The sequence below is a fragment of the Medicago sativa genome, chromosome 4 (genome assembly GCF_051527215.1).
Source record: "Medicago sativa cultivar Bolivia chromosome 4, Bolivia_mono, whole genome shotgun sequence".
Lineage (NCBI taxonomy): Eukaryota > Viridiplantae > Streptophyta > Magnoliopsida > Fabales > Fabaceae > Medicago > Medicago sativa.
Genome location: NC_140752.1, coordinates 57,552,042 through 57,569,943, shown reverse-complemented (window position 1 = coordinate 57,569,943; position 17,902 = coordinate 57,552,042). Strand labels below are relative to the sequence as shown.

The following is a 17,902-nucleotide window of genomic DNA, read 5'->3' as shown; positions in this document are numbered from 1 at the left end:
CCCGTTGAACACTTAAACACTGTACTCTCTTTCGACTTTGAGTTTCTTATATCCAAGGCTTAAGAGGAGGATGATGAAGAAGTTTTCCAATGAGATTTCTCGCCTACTGGGGCATTTCGGTCGTCGAAGCTGCAAATATCAAGAAAGATTGTCCTGAAGAGAACTTTCAATTACAAAGACGGCACGATTTGCCTTGTACGGGTATTGTACTTCAGTACACACTTCAGCAGGGGCAATCCCCCACCATCCCTCGGTTTGCAAGTCAGCGCTTCTCTTGGAAGTCAAAGTCCTGTCAACGGAAGTTACAACGACAGATTTAAAAGTACTATTGCCATGTGTCATGGACGGTCATATCAAAAGGATAAAACAAGTATGCGACAAAGAAGGTTGGCCCCCGCGAATGTCAAGAAAGTGGATTTGTCCCAGGGGCAAATGGATGCCAAATTACGAGGAATGATAGCAAACTTGTATGTCATGTGAATACTGATGCAGTCAAAAAATACTTTGTCAATAAAATGAAAGCTCGATGAGTCACAAACTTGAAAAAGCAACTCAGGCAAAAATGAGCGTCTCGGTGGACTGAAAACCTGAAAGGGCGGTCCATGCAAAAGTTAGAGACATAAACAAAAATGATTATCCTGATAGATTGAAAACCTAAAAAGGCGATCTAGGCAAAAATTAAGGATCAAATGACAAAGTAACTGCATCCAATCAATAACAATCCGCGTGGGGCATGTATGCTATCAAAGAACATCCAATCTGAAGCTTGGGGCATACCTGCTATCAAAGAACATCCAATTCGAAGCTTGGGGCATTTCAGTCGTAAAAAGACCTCCAATTTATGGCAAGATAACTGCAGCAAATCAGTTATGATTCAACTGGGGCATTTTCAACTGTCAAAAGGATCTCCACTATGAAGCATCCGCAAATCAATAACTCAGAACAGTGGAGTTCAAAGTTGTCAGGGAGTATAACGGTTATTGTGTTCAACGTACCTTTCCCTTTATAATTACCATTTTCCAAACTTTTTAAAATCTGTGGAGCCACGCCTTTGGCATGCTACCACTCCATTACATCTAATTTGAGCTTGTACCCATTTTTTTGAAATTCTCATTTGTTATGTTTGCAAAATTTTCTTCTATTTTTGATGTTAATATTTAAAGCAAAAATTTTTATTTTAAAACCTTTTTCATGTCTTTTGAAAAGCATAAACAACAAGTACATTTTCTTTGAACTTATGAGTAGTTGAAACATGCATCAGCATCCGTCTCAAGGACATTTGAACTCTGCAAAGTAGGTATGACCAAGTGCTGGGAGATGACCTCTGTCAAAAAAAAAAAAAAAAAAGAGCTCGCGAAGTCGAAAACCTGAAAGGGCGGCTTAGGCAAAAATGAGCATCCCGGTGGATTGAAAACCTGAAAGGGTGATCCAGGCAAAAATTAGGGATTCAAAATTTACAAAAAAAAAATGAAAAAACAAAGACAGAGGCATCACAGTTCAAGTGGGCCAAATAGAAGAATGCACGTTATGCTGGTTTACAAAATGGCGACTTCAGCCAGAATGATTGATTGAGGAGTTTTATTCCGAGAAACGGCGACTTCTGCCAGTGTTTACTCAAAGGGCTTTACCCCGACAGTGTTTTGATTCATCCCCAAGTGATGTTATCCCCAATGAAGAGTGCCGAATGCTTGAAGCGTGATGTCGGGCCACATTCTTTTGGACCTGTCCAGCTTTGTCTCATCAGTCTCACCATCATATTGCCATATGAGTCTCATACATATTCATACATTCATACATAACATGCATACAAATATCATTCATGCATACATAGCATGTGTACAAATATCATTCATACATGATTGCATTGTCACCCAGTGTCCTATTTCAATTGTATCGCATAAAAGTGTCATCCCCAATATGACTAATTCAAAAGTTTACTACCAATTAAATTTGTTTCAAGTGGCAGGTCCCACCAAATATTTCACATTTTACCATTGTCTTCTCAAAATTCCCCCAGTAATTGTTCAAACCTTATCTCGAGTGTCTTTTACTAATTCAAAAGTAATTGACAAATTTATTTCTTATTTGTCTTTACCAGTTCAAAAGTAACAGACATTGTCCTTTTTCTCTCGTATGTTCGTCGTTACTCCGTGAAGGTAACTGACAGTATTTTCTTTCGTATGTTCGTCGTTACTCTGTGAAGGTAACTGACAGTATTTTCTTTCGTATGTTCGTCGTTACTCTGTGAAGGTAACTGACAGTATTTTCTTTCTGTATGTCGTCGTTACTCCGTGAAGGTAACTGACAGTATTTTCTTTCCGTATGTCGTCATTACTCTGTGAAGGTAACTGACAGTATTTTCTTGCGTATGTTCGTCGTTACTCTGTGAAGGTAACTGACAGTATTTTCTTTCGTATGTTCATCGTTACTCCGTGAAGGTAACTGACAGTATTTTCTTTCGTATGTTCGTCGTTACTCCGTGAAGGTAACTGACAGTATTTTCTTTCCGTATGTCGTCGTTACTCCGTGAAAGTAACTGACAATATTTTCTTTTCGTATGTTCGTCTTTACCGCAGTAATGGTAATAGACAATCTTTGCTCCCCAGTGATAACTATCAGTTTGTACTCCAGTCGACATATGTTTGTCGTTTGTTGCATTCATAATCACATTTGCATGCATTCATATTCATAAACATTGCATTCTCAACTGGTCAAAATTGGTGTACTCGATATTTAAGTCTCTTCGACCCGTCAAAACAAAGATTCTATCTTCAAATCTCCGGACGAAGAAACTTAAATAGGGGCATCTGTCATACCCCAAATTTTGACCAAATATCACGCATTCATGCATCGACACGTGTCTTTTAGACCTGACCAAACTCCGCGTTTTCAGCGAAAAATTTGGCAGAGAGGTATTTTAAAATACCTCATATTTGATTCTGTGTCGGGCCCTCTTCTCTCATCTTTTTTAATATCCATCTTTTATTTTAAAATTTTTAGTCTTATTTAATTTTAATTTCCGTTTAAATATTTTTTGGTATTTCATTTTCGTTTTGTATTTTATTATTATTATTATTATTATTATTATTATTATTATTATTATTATTATTATTATTATTATTATTATTATTATTATTATTACTAGGTCCATACAGTCTTGTCCCTTTGCCCATGCCTCAACGCTTTTGTCTGCCATGCTCACGCGCAAAGATGCTCACGCTGTAGATTCGCACAAATGCACATGTTCAGAAAAACGACCCATCATCCTTTGTCTTGAGACCTTGATTGTTGCCTATTTGAAGGGGATCAGCGCACAACACAGGGGGAGGAGAACTGAATTTTTTTCATCAACCCAAAAACCTGCAAAGAATTCACACAGACAGTTTCATACAGAGCTAATTTCACACAAACAACTTTCCCGTAAAACCTGCATCGCAAATCCTTTCAAACCCAAACATACCTGTTACCGAACCAGCAACATCATTCAAACAAACCATAGTCGTACACCACTCATCACCACCATCGATCCAACAATAACCAAATCCAACCACAGCCGTACCAAGACCGATCTCAAGCCCACAAAACCATTAACACACCACACCAGTCACATAACCGAACCAAAAATTATCAAACCAGCAGCTTTTACAGTAAAGAAAACAGTCACTAACTCCACACACAAATCCTAAACCGACTTATCGTAAAAAGACCTCCAATTTATGACAAGGTAACTGCATCCAATCATATATGATTCATCTGGGGCATTTCAACTGTCAAAAGGATCTCCGATATGAATCATCTGCAAATCAATGACTCGGAACAGTGGAATTCAAATGTTGTCAGGGAGTATAACGGTTATTTGTCTTTAATATACCTTTCCCATATAATTACCATTTTTTTCAAACTTTTTAAAATCCGTGGAGCCACGCCTTTGGCATGCTACCACTCCATTACATTAATTTGAGTCGGTGCCCATTTATTTGAAATTCTCATTTATGTTTTCAAAATTTTCTTCTATTTTTGATGTGAATACTTAAAGCAAAAAAAAAAAAAATATTATTTTAAAACCTTTTTCATGTCTTTTGAAAGGCATAAACAACAAGCACATCTTCTTTGAACTTATGAGTAGGTGAAACATACATTAGCGTCCGACTCAAGGACAGTTAAACTCCGTAAGGCGAACATGATCAAAAGTTGTGAGATGACCTCTGTCAAAAAAAAAAAAATGAGCTCGCTAAGTCGAAAACCTGAAAAGGCGGCTTAGGCAAAAATGAGCATCCCGGTGGATTGAAAACCTGAAAAGGCGATCCAGGCAAAAGTTAGGGATTTTAAAAAAAAAAAAAAAAAACAAAGACAGAGGCATCACAGTTCAAGTGAGCCAAATGAAAGAATGCAATTTATACTGGTTCGATTAATGGCGATTTTCGGCAGTGATGTGTTTGAAGGGTTGTACCCCGGCTGTGTTTGATTCATCCCCAAGTGATGTTATCCCCAATGAAGATTGCTGAATGCTTATAATGTGATGTCGGGCCACTTTCTTTGGACCTGCCCAACCTTGTCGCAACTGTCTTACCATTATACTGTCATACGAGTCTCATACGCATACATTCATTCATGCATACATAGCATGCATATAAATATCATTCATACATAATTGCATTATTTTCATGTGCCTCATTCCAATGCATAAAAAAAAAAAAAATATCATCCCCAAAGTGTCTAATTCATAAATGTCACCAATAAATTTCTTTCAAGTGGCAGGTCCCACCAAATATTCATCTTTACCAATGTCAATCCAAAATTCCCCAACGATTGTTCAAGCTTTGTGTTCGTCTTTACCTAATTCACGGTAATAGACACGTTTCTTATTTCTTGCAGTTGTTCGTCTTCACCTAATTCACGGTGACAGACAGGTCTTTACCTAATTCACGGTAATAGACACGTTTCTTATTTCTTGCAGTTGTTCGTCTTCACCTAATTCACGGTGACAGACAGGTCTTTACCTAATTCACGGTAATAGACATGTGTTTTATTTCTTGCAGTTGTTCGTCTTTACCTAATTCACGGTAATAGACACGTTTCTTATTTCTTGCAGTTGTTCGTCTTTACCTAATTCACGGTCATAGACATGCTTGCTTTGTTCGTCTTCACCTAATTCATGGTGACAGACCGGTCTTTACCTAATTCACGGTAATAGACAAGTTTTATCCCTTGCATTGTTCGTCTCCACCTAATTCACGGTGATAGACAGGTCTTTACCTAATTCACGGTAATAGACAAGTTTTATCCCTTGTATTGTTCGTCTCCACCTAATTCACGGTGACAGACAGGTCTTTACCTAATTCACGGTAATAGACTGATTTATTTCTTGCATTGTTCGTCTTCACCTAATTCACGGTGACAGACAGGTCTTTACCTAATTCACGGTAATAGACTGATTTATTTCTTGCAGTTGTTCGTCTTCACCTAATTCACGGTGACAGACAGGTCTTTACCTAATTCACGGTAATAGACTGGTTTTATCTTTTGCATTATGGTCTTTACCTAGTTCACGGTAATAGACATGTTTCATTTCTTGCATTGTTTGTCTTCACCTAATTCACGGTGACAGACAGGTCTTTACCTAATTCACGGTAATAGCTTGGTTTTATCTTTTGCATTATGGTCTTTACCTAATTCACGGTAATAGACATAGTTTTATCTCTTGCGTGTTGGTCTTTACCCAATTCACGGTAATAAACAGTCTTTCCTCCCCAGTAATAACTATCAGTTTGTCCCTCAGTCGGCATATGCTTGCCGCTTGTCGCATTCATAATTGCATTTGCATGCATTCATATCATTATATTCATAAGCACTGCATTCTGAGCATTTCAAATGGTCAAAATTGGTGTACTCGATATTTAAGTCCCTTCGACCCGTCAAATCAAAGATTCACTCTTCAAATCTCCGAGACGAAGAAACTTAAATAGGGGCATCTGTCATACCCCAAATTTTGACCAAATAATCATGCATTCATACACTGACACGTGTCTTTTAAACCCGATCAATCTCAGCCTTTTTTCGGTGAAAATCTCGACAGAGGGGTATTTTAAAATACCTCATATTTGATTCCGAGTCGGGACCCTCTTCTCTCTTTTTCTTCTATTTTAATTTCCATCTTTTATTTTTAAATACTTTTTAGTTTAATTAACTTTATTTTCTTTTTTAATATTTATGTTTATTTCATTTTCGTTTTTTAAGTCATTTATTATTATTGTTATTTTAAGTTCTGTCCATAAGTTTGGTCCTTGTCCTCGTTGCCCATACTTTGTCCATCCTCCTTCTTTGTTTATTATTATGTCCATACTCTTTTCCAAAGGAACCCACCGCCTTGCCCATGTTTCCCTTGCCCACGCCTGCAGACAACAAAACATCACGCCCATCCTTTGCACATGTTCACTATCTCTTTCCAGCAATTGATTCCACAAGAAAAAGCCATTTTAGTTGCCTATTTAGAGAGCAATTCACACACAAGAACAAGGGGGGGATTTTCGATCCAAAACAGAGACACATACACAGAGAATTCCGCACACAACCAACACAACACACGCATACAACCACATCGCACTCGCACAAACAATCACCAACACATACAGAGAGCCAAATTCATTCACCCATAACACATTCATTCTCAAAACCATATCACAACATATACAAACAGAACACAAATCGGTCCATAAAAAGGCATCAAAAGGTATTTTGTTTTTTGTGTGAAATAGATCTAAGTTCCCTTTTTTTGTAGGTTGTTTAAAGAAAGAAAAAATATAAAGAAATGAAGAAGTTGGAGAACAGAGAGCGTGAGGGAGAATGAGGAGAAGAAAGAGAAAGAAAAATGGGAAATGAGGGTCTTTGAAGCAAAAAAAACAGACTTTATGCTAACCCTTAGGCCCATTTTCGCCACTCTCACCCAAGCCCAGTTCTTTATTCTGTTTTCTTTCAGTTATCTACAGATTTGCTGTTTGCACCCCCCCTATATTACTACTGCAACCCCCCTGCATTTGCATTTTTATTTCAATCCATGCATCGTTTATTCTGTTAAAGTCATTTAGTTTCGGTTCTCATGCATTTCATTTAGTTTAGGTGTATTATTATCATGCTGCATATTTATTTATTGCATTTGTTTATGTCATTTATTTTATTGCAAGAATTAGCATGTATTTAGGACAAATGTAACACAAAAAACAATAAAAAAGAGTGCGTGTGCGTGTGTTTTATTTATCGCTTTATATATTTTTATTAGGGACTACGTGGCGGTCTAACGACACTACAGGTCCACACGTTTTATTTTCTCGCTCCGTTAGTTTCATTTTCTACTTCAATCATTATTCAAAAACAACAAAAAACATTCAGATATGCAAAAAACACAAAAATATTTTCATTAACAAACCTTGATTCCAAATCAAGTGAGCGTCTTTTTATGTTTACTTCTTAATCAAATTTAAAATCAATTTTAATTATACTTTGAGTCTATTTTCTTTAATATAAAAAATACAAACAAATTCCAACTTGCCATTTGGCTTTTCATTTTTAAAACCTTTTTCAAAAACTATTAAAAAACACAAAACAAATCAAACGTAAATTTCGCAACCCCGAACTACGAGGTTTTGATCCTTCACGGGTACGTAGGCAGAGGATATGTTTCCTTTCAAATCAATAAAAAATGTAGATAATTTAGGTCTCTATTTTCTTTATCATTTCGAAATTCCATTTTTAAAGCAAGCAAGTTTATAGCACAAAAGTTAAATAAAATCAAGAGGTTCTCGTAGAGTACTACGAATATTTAGGGTGCCTAACACCTTCCCTGAATATAACCAACCCCCGAACCCTTAATCCCTTAAAAACGTGGTATTTGAACCTTTTTCCACTTTCTTTTGAAAAGAATTAAATGTTCAGTCATGAAACCATTTCGTTTTTTTTTTCATTTTGTTTAAGCATGTTTATTCATTCTTGTGCATTTGTGTTTTTGTTTTGGTCATTGCTGCTTCGCCATTTATTTCGTGTAAATGTTGCGTTTTAGTATGTATAATAGGACTCAATGTAATTTAATCTTCACGCACTTTATTTTCTGTCATTTATATTTTGTTTGAGACCATAGAATGTAATTAGGAACGATGTAGCCACAAATAATGAGAATATGCACAGACACCACAAAGTACTCGCGTTTTACTTTTATGCTCCGTTAGTTTAATTTTTATCTATATCTCAAAAACAACAAAAAAATCAAATATGCAAAACTACAAAAATATTTTCTTTATAAACCTTGGACTTCAACCCAAGTTGTTCTTTTCCTTTTGTTTTCTTAATCAAATGTTCAATCAATTTAACATCCACATTAGACATGGATTTCTTGCAAGTAAAATTAACCAACTTCATCGTATTCTCTCTTATGCCTTGAGGCCTCTTATCCCTTCTTAAAACCATTTTCAAAAAAATGTTAAAATCAATCCAACTCATCAAATAATTTTCGAGAGAGAACTACAATGGTTTTGATTCCACTTGTGGATATGTAGGCAGAGGGTTTCATCCTTCCAAATCAATAAAAATGTAGATATTTAGGTTTCTATTTTCTTTTATAATTTCAAATTCCTTCTTTTAAAAAGCAAGCAAGTTTATAGCACAAAAGTTAAATAAAATCAAGAGGTTCTCGTAGAGTACTACGAATATTTAGGGTGCCTAACACCTTCCCTAAATATAACCAACCCCCGAACCCTTAATCCCTTAAAAACGTGGTATTTGAACCTTTTTCCACTTTCTTTTGAAAAGAATTAAACGTTCAGTCGTGAAACCAAAAGCGGGTCTTTGACCGTGCGAAAAATGACGCGACAGAGTGGATGTGTCCAACTTTACCTTGGGTGTGTTAAGAGATTTCTTGTGCATAATTCCTGGTAATGATGTTTGGGTCATGAAGGAATATGGAATTCAAGAGTCTTGGACTAAATTGTTCACTCTTGGACTAATTTCTGGTAAATCTTATATTTTGACCGAGGTTGTATATACTTTTGAGGATGACCAAGTGCTGCTGGAGTGCTTTCGAAATTACAAACGGAATTTGGTTGTTTACGATTCCAAGAATGGAACGTTTAAGTTTATTAAGTTTGAATACACTATCCCAGAAGTATGTTTTGAGAGTTTGATATCACCTTGTTTTTAATGCTAGGATGCACAGCTATGTCACTTCAACATGTGATTTAACTACAACCTATATTTTAATCTATGTTTATGTTTTTTATTTTGCTCTTGCTCTGATTAGTGGTGACTCCATGGATTATTGTTGATTAACTGTCGTTAATTTGAAGTTTACATTATTTGTTTGAAGAATTGTTCGGTCCCTCATATCGTATTTCATTTTTATATTTTGTGTGGTCTTTCCTCTTTCAAATGCATATTCCTAAAATGTATGTATTTGTTTTTTGTTTCATTGTACTTATTTTTCGTAATCGGTAAAAAAAAAAATGGACAGGTTGCACTACAAAATTGTTTCTCGTATAGTTATGTTACACCAGATGTATTTACATGTATCTTCAGTCAAATAATGATTGAACATTTGGTTTATTTCTCCAATTTTGAATCTTAATGGAAGATTTCAGACCCTTTTGTTTCTTCCTCATTCTAATGATTCTGGTTTTGTTATACTTGCTGGAATTGAGTCAAGTCGATGGCAGTGACCATGAACAAATTTGGGTTTGTTGATGGTAGCATTCCATGAACAAATTTGATTATTGTGTTTCAAATCAACAATGGAAAAATGTGTTCAAAGCCACGTCTCAAAATTGATATCCGCACATTATTAAACATCGTCCCTTTTCTGTCCTTAGTCCGACTCATCCCACTGCCTATGCTTCCTTCTATTAATTGAACTTGATTTGTCCAAGGTAAAAATGGCTTTTAATTCAGATATGATAAATGGAGAGAGCCTCATTGCTTCATACTAATTACCTATTATCTTACCTCAGGTTTTTTTATTTTAAATCTCATTCAACATTGTGCCAATTTTTGCATCAAATGTTGAAACAGTATGTATTTTTTAGATTCTGAATGATATACTGTTATATTATTATTGGTTATTCTTTTAGATCCTTATCGATCTACTGTTATCCTAAGTTATTTGCATCAAGTATGTAGCATAGGATGCAGACCATTCGACAGATGATCATTTTCAAGGTCATACTTGAAAAGCATTTCAAAATGAAAGGCATTATAATTTGTGCGGCCAAGAATATAGGTCACAATTTATATTGATTGATTTCTTTGTCCATATTTGACTGAGAATTTATTTACCTCGGGCTAGGTAACCAAAAAGCTACATTCTAAACTTGTAAGACATAACAGTATAACAGGATGAACAGAACGTGTCCTCATGTTCGACCACAGCTGCGTCTTCACCAAGAAGAAAGCGACCCAAAACAAGCTACCCAAATAGTGTTAATTTTCTTACTCTTGTGACCATGTGCCAAAATGGAATTTATTTATCAGATGAATTGGAATACACCGACATCATCGCTAATAAACCAAACCTCCTTTGATCAATTTAGGAGGAATTGGAACAGAAAAAAGGTAGTGTGAAAGTTAACGGAATTAGACAACAACACAGAGAGGCTTTCGGGGATGTTATCAGTTAAGAGATTATTGGAAAGATCAAGAAGGTTGAGTGACTCTAATGAGTGAACCAGCTTGTTCCCTTGTAACACAAGCAAATTAAGTTTTCTAAGGTTACCAATTTATGAAGGGATTGGACTATAGAGAAACTTATAACTGAAATCAATTTTGACAAGGCTAATAGCTCAAGAGATTGTTGGAGTTATGTATGTGTCTTGAAATTTTGTTCACTTGAAGTTAAAGTTGAAAAAGTTTCTAGAATTTCGATTAATCTCAGGAATTGGACCGGTCAAACTGTTGCTAATGATTGAAACATGTGGTAAAATAGTCACTTTGGAACCAAACCTTCTAAACGGTTATTACTGACACAAAATATGTAGAACATGAAGCATAGGAAGGCTGCAAACAGAAGAAAGGATAGTTCCAGTTAAATTGTTCACTGACATATACAAATCGACAAGCTTGGTGAGATTTTGAAGCTCCTCACGAATGTTACCGACAGGGCTGTTATAGTAATGTTCAAGCTGTTACAAGTTTTTCAACAATCCAAGCTCTGAAGGAAATTGACTTGCGAGGAAATTCCCACTTAGCTCAAGATCAATGAGAGTTGTTATGTTTTATATGGATGGCGGGATTTAACCAAGCAACGTGTTGACAAAACCACGGACAGGAGATGTGAGCCAATAGATTGGACAAAATGTAGATCCTTGTAATCATTCTTCAGATTATAGCATAATCTTTAACTATGCTATAATCTGCTGAGTCTCAGTACTCAATGATGAACACAATCCATGAAAGCCACTAATCATTTGAAGGTCTTAGGTTCAAACCCGAGTAAAGAGTAAAATATTAATCTAACAAATAAGTACTAATATTTGCCAATAAAAAATTATTTATATGAGATTGATACATACTACATCTAGACTCTAAAACATAGTTATGTATTATCCATAAATGCCTAACAAGTATACTCCCTCCGTCCCTATATGTAAACACCGACTAAAAATTTGTTCTTAAATATATAAACCCTTTTCAAATTACTAGATTCATTTATTATTTTTTTTCCTAAACGTACCCTTAATTAATACTACTAACTTGTCTTAAAATCTGAAAAGTCAAATTTAATACACATACAAACAGAGGACAATTTGGTAATATTAACATACAAAATAGACACACTAACTACTTTTCTTTAAGAAATGTGAAAAAAGTAAAAAAGAGTACATTTGTGAGGACTGTATTCCATTATTTTTGTGTGGACTTTTTTTTTTTTTTGACAACATTTGCTTAAGTCGTAAGTCACACATTTATATACTTATCCCTTAAGTATTTAACTCTTAAGTCATATCATTATGCTTCTCTATAAATAGAGATCACATGTAACATATTGTACACTACAAGAGGATAATATAATCATCTCTCTCTCTCTCTCTCTCTCTCTCTCTCTCTCTCTCTCTCTCTCTCTCTCTCTCTCTCTCTCTCTCTCTCTCTCTCTCTCTCTCTCTCTCTCTCTCTCTCTCTCTCTCTCTCTCTCTCTCTCTCTCTCTCTCTCTCTCTCTCTCTCTCTCTCTCTCTATTCTCTCTTTTTCTTTACTTCTCTTTATTCTTGTTCTTATTCTAATATAGTTTTATAACAAGTTATCAGCACGAGCTTACCAACTGATGTATGTACTTTTTAATCTATTTTTTGTGTAAATAAGTTTTTATTTTTGTATCGATGATTATAGGCTATACTATTACAATTCCATCAATTGAAATCAGTGCCTTATAGATACATTAAATCGTTATTATGTGAATTGTATTATATTATTGTGTTTATTTATTCCATATGCATTCCTGAAGCATTGCATAAGGATTGATCTCACATTATAAAATTAAAGAGATCTATTATGTAGTTCCTGAAGAACTCAATATTATTCTATGTGAATTCCTGAAAAATTCAACAACGTAGTTCTTGAAGAACTTAATATTTTTCTCTTTGAATTCCTGAAGAATTCAAAAGCATTAATCTATGAAGGATTGCTTGGAGAATTGATTTTATGGTTTAAATTTATTGCATGGTTCTTAAAGAACTTAAAAATCAATCTTTATCCTCCATGAATTCATGAAGAATTCAATAGTGATGCATCCTTGATGGATTGCAGAAAGAATTGATTTGATTTTGAGTAGTTATTGAATAACATAAAAACTCAATTTTTATTTTTGATCAATTTTATTTTAATTCGTGGTTGGTTGAAAATTTCCATAAAACGGGATGTCAGATGAATTGTTTTTTTTAACCAATAGCATATATGATTTTTTTTTAAATTGAAAATTGTTTCATATAGGATGAATTCTAGATATTTTTTAAACAAACTTTCATAATAAATTTTGCGTTCAAAACAAATTTTATGGAACAAATTAATAAAAGATTAGTGTGAATAAATTCTTGCTTTTGTAACATACATCCCTATAAATATATTAATTTGTTACCTAATTTTGAATGATTTTTTTTGTTACGTGAATCTTCAAAAACATATTGATTTGTTACATAAATCTCTAATGCTTTTAATATTTTGAAAATTTTAGTTGCTATATTTTAAAGTGTTATGTAACAAACTATTTAATGAGAAACATTTTTTTTTGTTACGAATGTAACAACCTTGCAATAAATTTGGGATAGAAGTAACAAACTATTCCAAAGAATTATTCATATTTGTACTACCTTTTCATTTAAAACTATTAAAATGATAGCGTTAATAATTTATAAAATATGATTTAAATTTGATGTACAGTTCTCAAAGAATCAATTTTTTGGTAGTGTAGTTCTCAAAGAACCAATATTTTAAAGTCAAATATTTTTGAAAAAAAGAAAAAGTGATTTTCTTTGATGTAGGATAATCCATGTAGGACTATACTTGCTTATAAGTGGATGTCCACAACCCTTGTGCTTATCTATTAAGTGACACATTTGCTTAACTCGTAAGTCACACATTTCTGTACTTATCCCTTAAGTACTTAACTCTTAAGTCATATCATTATACTTCTCTATAAATAGAGATCGCATGTAACATGTACACTAGAAGAGAATAATATAATCCTCTTTCTTCTCTCTCTATTCTCTCTTTTTTTCTACTTCTCTTTATTCTTGTTTCTTATTCTAATAGTTTTATAACAACTTCCAAAATCTATTAGATATTTCTCTCTCTCTTTTTATAAGGAAGGTTATTGTTGTTCAACAAAGCGTGAATAACCCTAACATCTGCCGCCACCTTCATTCTCTTCTAATAGAGGAGCCGCCATGAACAAGCGGCTAACCCTAACATCACCGCCGTCACCTTCATTCTCTTCCAATGATGATTCACTTCCCGTTCTTCCTTTCGAACTCATTGAAGAAATTCTGTGTAGGCTATCTGTGAAGCTCCTCCTTCAACTTCGATGTGCTTGTAAGTCGTGGAATTCTCTAATCTCTCATCCTAAATTCGCCAAGAAGCACCTTCGCATGTCAACCACATGCCGCCTACACAGAATAAGAAAGGGCAAATTCCTTCTCAAGTCATACCCTATCCACTCCGTTTTCACCGACGACGTAACCACCGACGTCATGCAGCTCAGCTTTCCTTCCACCATTTTTTATGAACCTTGCATTGTTGCCTCTTGCAACGGTATCCTTTGTATTGCCGACTTTAACCAAACTTCTTCTATTCCTGTTCTATTGTGGAACCCTTCCATTAGAAAATTCAAGGAATTGCCACTTCTTCAGAAGCCAAAAGCCATGGGTAAAGTTTACCTCACATTCGGCTTTGGCTATGATTCTTTTACGGACAATTACAAGGTGGTTGTTGTTTTGAGATACTTTGTACGTGATAGTAATGTTAATTATGCGAACATAACTGATGTGAAGGTTCATACCTTGGGTACCTGTTTTTGGAAAAGCATTCAGGAATGTCCTTTTCGTGGTGTATGTACTGGGCAGAGTGGAAAATTTGTGAGCGGCACAATTAATTGGTTGACCTCTATTGATCCTCACTGGCAAAGTGCAGGCTTTATTGTCTCTTTTGATTTGGAGAAAGAATCTTTTCAAAAGGTTTTACCTCCTTTTGATGAAGTGGACACATCCAACTTGACCTTGGATGTGTTGAGAGATTTCTTGTGCATAATTTATGGTAATGATGTTTGGATCATGAAGGAATATGGAATTCAAGAGTCTTGGACTAAATTGTTCACTGTTCCTAGTAAATCTTATAAGTTGACCGAGGTTTTATATACTTTTGAGGATGACCGAGTGTTGCTGGAGTGCATTGGAAATTACAAACAGAACTTGGTTGTTTACAATTCCAAGAATGGAACTTTTAAGTTTACTAGGTTTGAATACATAATCCAAGAAGTATGTATTGAGAGTTTGATATCACCTTGTTTTTAATGCTAGGATGCTGTGCTATGTCACTTCAGCATGTGATTTAACTACAATTGATATTTTAATTTATGTTTATGTTTTTTATTTTGTTCTTGCTCTGATTAGTGGTGACTTCATGGATTATTGTTGACTAATTGTCGTTAATTTGAAGTTTGAGCAATTGGTGTTATTTTCATTTACATTACTCCCTCCATTCCTTTTTATTTGATGTTTTAGCTCTTAAGTTTTATTTCAAAATATTTGATGTTTTAGAATTGTTGGTATTGTTTGTCCAATTTTACCCTTGTCACAATTAATTACGTTATGACTTTTAATTTATCACAATTGTCAAAAACCGTTCACTTTTTCAATTGTATACTCCCACCATTATTTTTTGGATGAAAAAATTGTATACTCCCACATTCATTTTTTGGAAGTGTAAGTAATAAATGTATTGAAATTAGAATTGTATACTCCCACCGTTCATTTAAGAAGATTTGGAATTCTGAGAAGAAAAAAGCAAGGAGTAATCATGGCAGGCAAAAAATAAAATAAGGGTATTGTAGTCCAAATCTACAACTATTTTCATTCTTTAATGATTCCTTAATATGTGTGTAATCAGCTAAAACATCAAATAAAAAGGAATGGAGGGAGTATATGTTTGAAGAGTTGTTTAGTACCTCATCTTGTATTTCATTTTTGTACTTTGTGTGGCCTTTCCTATTTCAAATGCATATTCCCTAAAATGCACTTGATTTTTTGTTTCATTGTACTTATTTTTTGTAATCTGGTATAGTTATGTTACACCAGATGTATTTTCATATATCTTCCGTCAAATATAACGATTGAACATTTGGTTTATTTCTTCAATTCTGAATCTTAATGGAAGATGTTTCAGACCTTTTCTTTCTTCCTCATTCTAATGATTCCGGTTTTGTTACACTTTCTGGAATTGTTGATGGTAGCATTCTATGAGCAGAACCTGGTGACTTTCAATTGTTTTAGCCTTAAGGCAAGGATGTGATTATTGTGTTTCAAATCAACAATGGAAAAATATGTTCAAAGCCACGTCTCAAATTTGATATCTGCACATTATTATTAGAATTTTTTAAGATCAATACAAGGTGAATTATTTTTCAATATTGTCAAATAGCGGCTACTGTGTAACAGAATTTTAACAAACCATCATTGTTGACATTCCAGTATAGTTAAAGCTGTTACATTAATTGGGTGAGTTGGAGGAGGATTTGCCAACCAAGGAACGAAGGTGGTCTTGGCGTCAGACATTAAATTGGTTAATTTAAGTTTTCTTGCTAAATGGAGATGGCGGTTGATCCAAATGGACAATTCTCTTTGGAAACGGGTTCTTGAAAACAAGTATGGCATTCGTGGTGGAGTCCGGGTTGTGTCATAGCCATGGTATGCATCTATGTGGTGAAAGGACGTGATGACTTTGGAAGAGGGAGTGGGATCGAATTGGTTTAACAATGAAGTGGTGAGAAGTGTGGGGAATGGTGGCATGACTAGATTTTGGAGGGACAAGTGGGTGGGAAATACACCATTTTTTGTCAATTTCCCTCGTCTTTATTCTATTTCAAATCAAAAAGAGGACTCGGTTGGTGATTTATGAGAGGGGGGAGAACGGAGAGATTTAGCAATTCACATGACGAAGGGAACTTACATAGCATTAGAGGAAGTTCTACCCTTTGATATTGGTTTGAGTGGAATGGAGGAAGATGTGTTTAGAGAGATATGGAAGAGTCTGGCACCATCAAAAGTTTTGCCTTTTTCTTGAAAGCTTCTTTTAGACCGTGTCCCAACTCGGTTAAATCTCGCGGTGTAGAATGTGTTGGTCCAGGGGGATTCAACGAACTGTGTTCTATGCGGAGAAGTAGAAGAAATCTTCAGCACATCTCTTTCATTGCAGGGTGGTGGATTTGGTATGGGCAAAGACAGTGAATTTGCATGAAGTAAGGTTTGTAACTCCTCCAAATCCGTTCATTCATTGAATCTAGAAAGATTTACAAAGGTTTTTGGTTGATATGGCATTCTTCAATTTGGAGAATTTGGAGGGAGCGAAAGGATTGAACTTTCAAAGTGTTGTCTTGACAATAGAGTTTAAGCAAAGTAAAGATTGCATCATGTTTATTCTATGAGTGGAGGTGGCACCAAGGGATTCTTATTATTTGCTACCTGTTACTGTAGTGCTTCGGCCTTATAGATTTTATGGCTTGGCATAGGTTCTAAACTGGGTGCTCAATTGTGTGTAGAGGTGTTATTGTTGTTTTGGGTACTTGTTTGCTACTGCTGTGTCTTTGGTATGTCTAGTCATAATATATACTGATTCAAAAAAGAAAAAAAGATTATTGGGTCTTTTGTTTTAATTGGATTAAGGGTACTTTAATTTATTTATATTTTACTATATAGTAGTAACATTTGTACTCTTAAACTTTGGTCAACTTTGTTGTTTTGTTCTCTCTTCTCTCCGATTCTCTATATTGTTAACAAAAGTTTCTCTCATCGAGAGACCAATGAATTCAGATATGCTTCTGCATAGTAAGTTCTGATCAAACTTCTGTTTTATATCTTTATTTTAATTGAACGGGTGGGAACTTCAAGAACTTTACTGACATTTTTTTTTGTTTCAAACGGTGACTGCATGTTCATTCGTCTATTTGAACCTTTGATTAATCAGTCATTGTCTCTAGTTAAGCTGAGTAGAGCATATAAGGTTGGTTTTCTTCATCACAATGGAAGTTTATTCCTCGTGCATTGCCATTTTGTGTTAACAAACGTAGGATTGGAGCAGGAGAAACTAACCTCCCTCAACTTCAAATTTCCCTTTCAATGATTCTTATAAATTTAGTTCTTGTGAATGAAAATAAGAATTACTTA

The 17,902-nt window shown here is 34.7% G+C and overlaps 1 protein-coding gene across 1 annotated transcript; it reads left to right on the top strand.

Annotated features, from left to right (window-relative positions):
- The first annotated feature begins 13,695 nt into the window (after nt 1-13,695).
- Nucleotides 13,696-15,162, top strand: LOC146930145 (F-box/kelch-repeat protein At3g23880-like). The gene has a single exon (XM_085708279.1). It carries the CDS (start codon nt 13,913-13,915, stop codon nt 15,032-15,034), a length of 1,122 nt encoding a protein of 373 aa, XP_085564405.1. The 5' UTR covers nt 13,696-13,912; the 3' UTR covers nt 15,035-15,162.
- Nucleotides 15,163-17,902: the final 2,740 nt, after the last annotated feature.

Excerpts from the sequence above, each read along its gene's own strand:
- LOC146930145 (XM_085708279.1), top strand. The coding sequence starts at position 13,913 with ATGAACAAGCGGCTAACCCTAACATCACCGCCGTCACCTTCATTCTCT.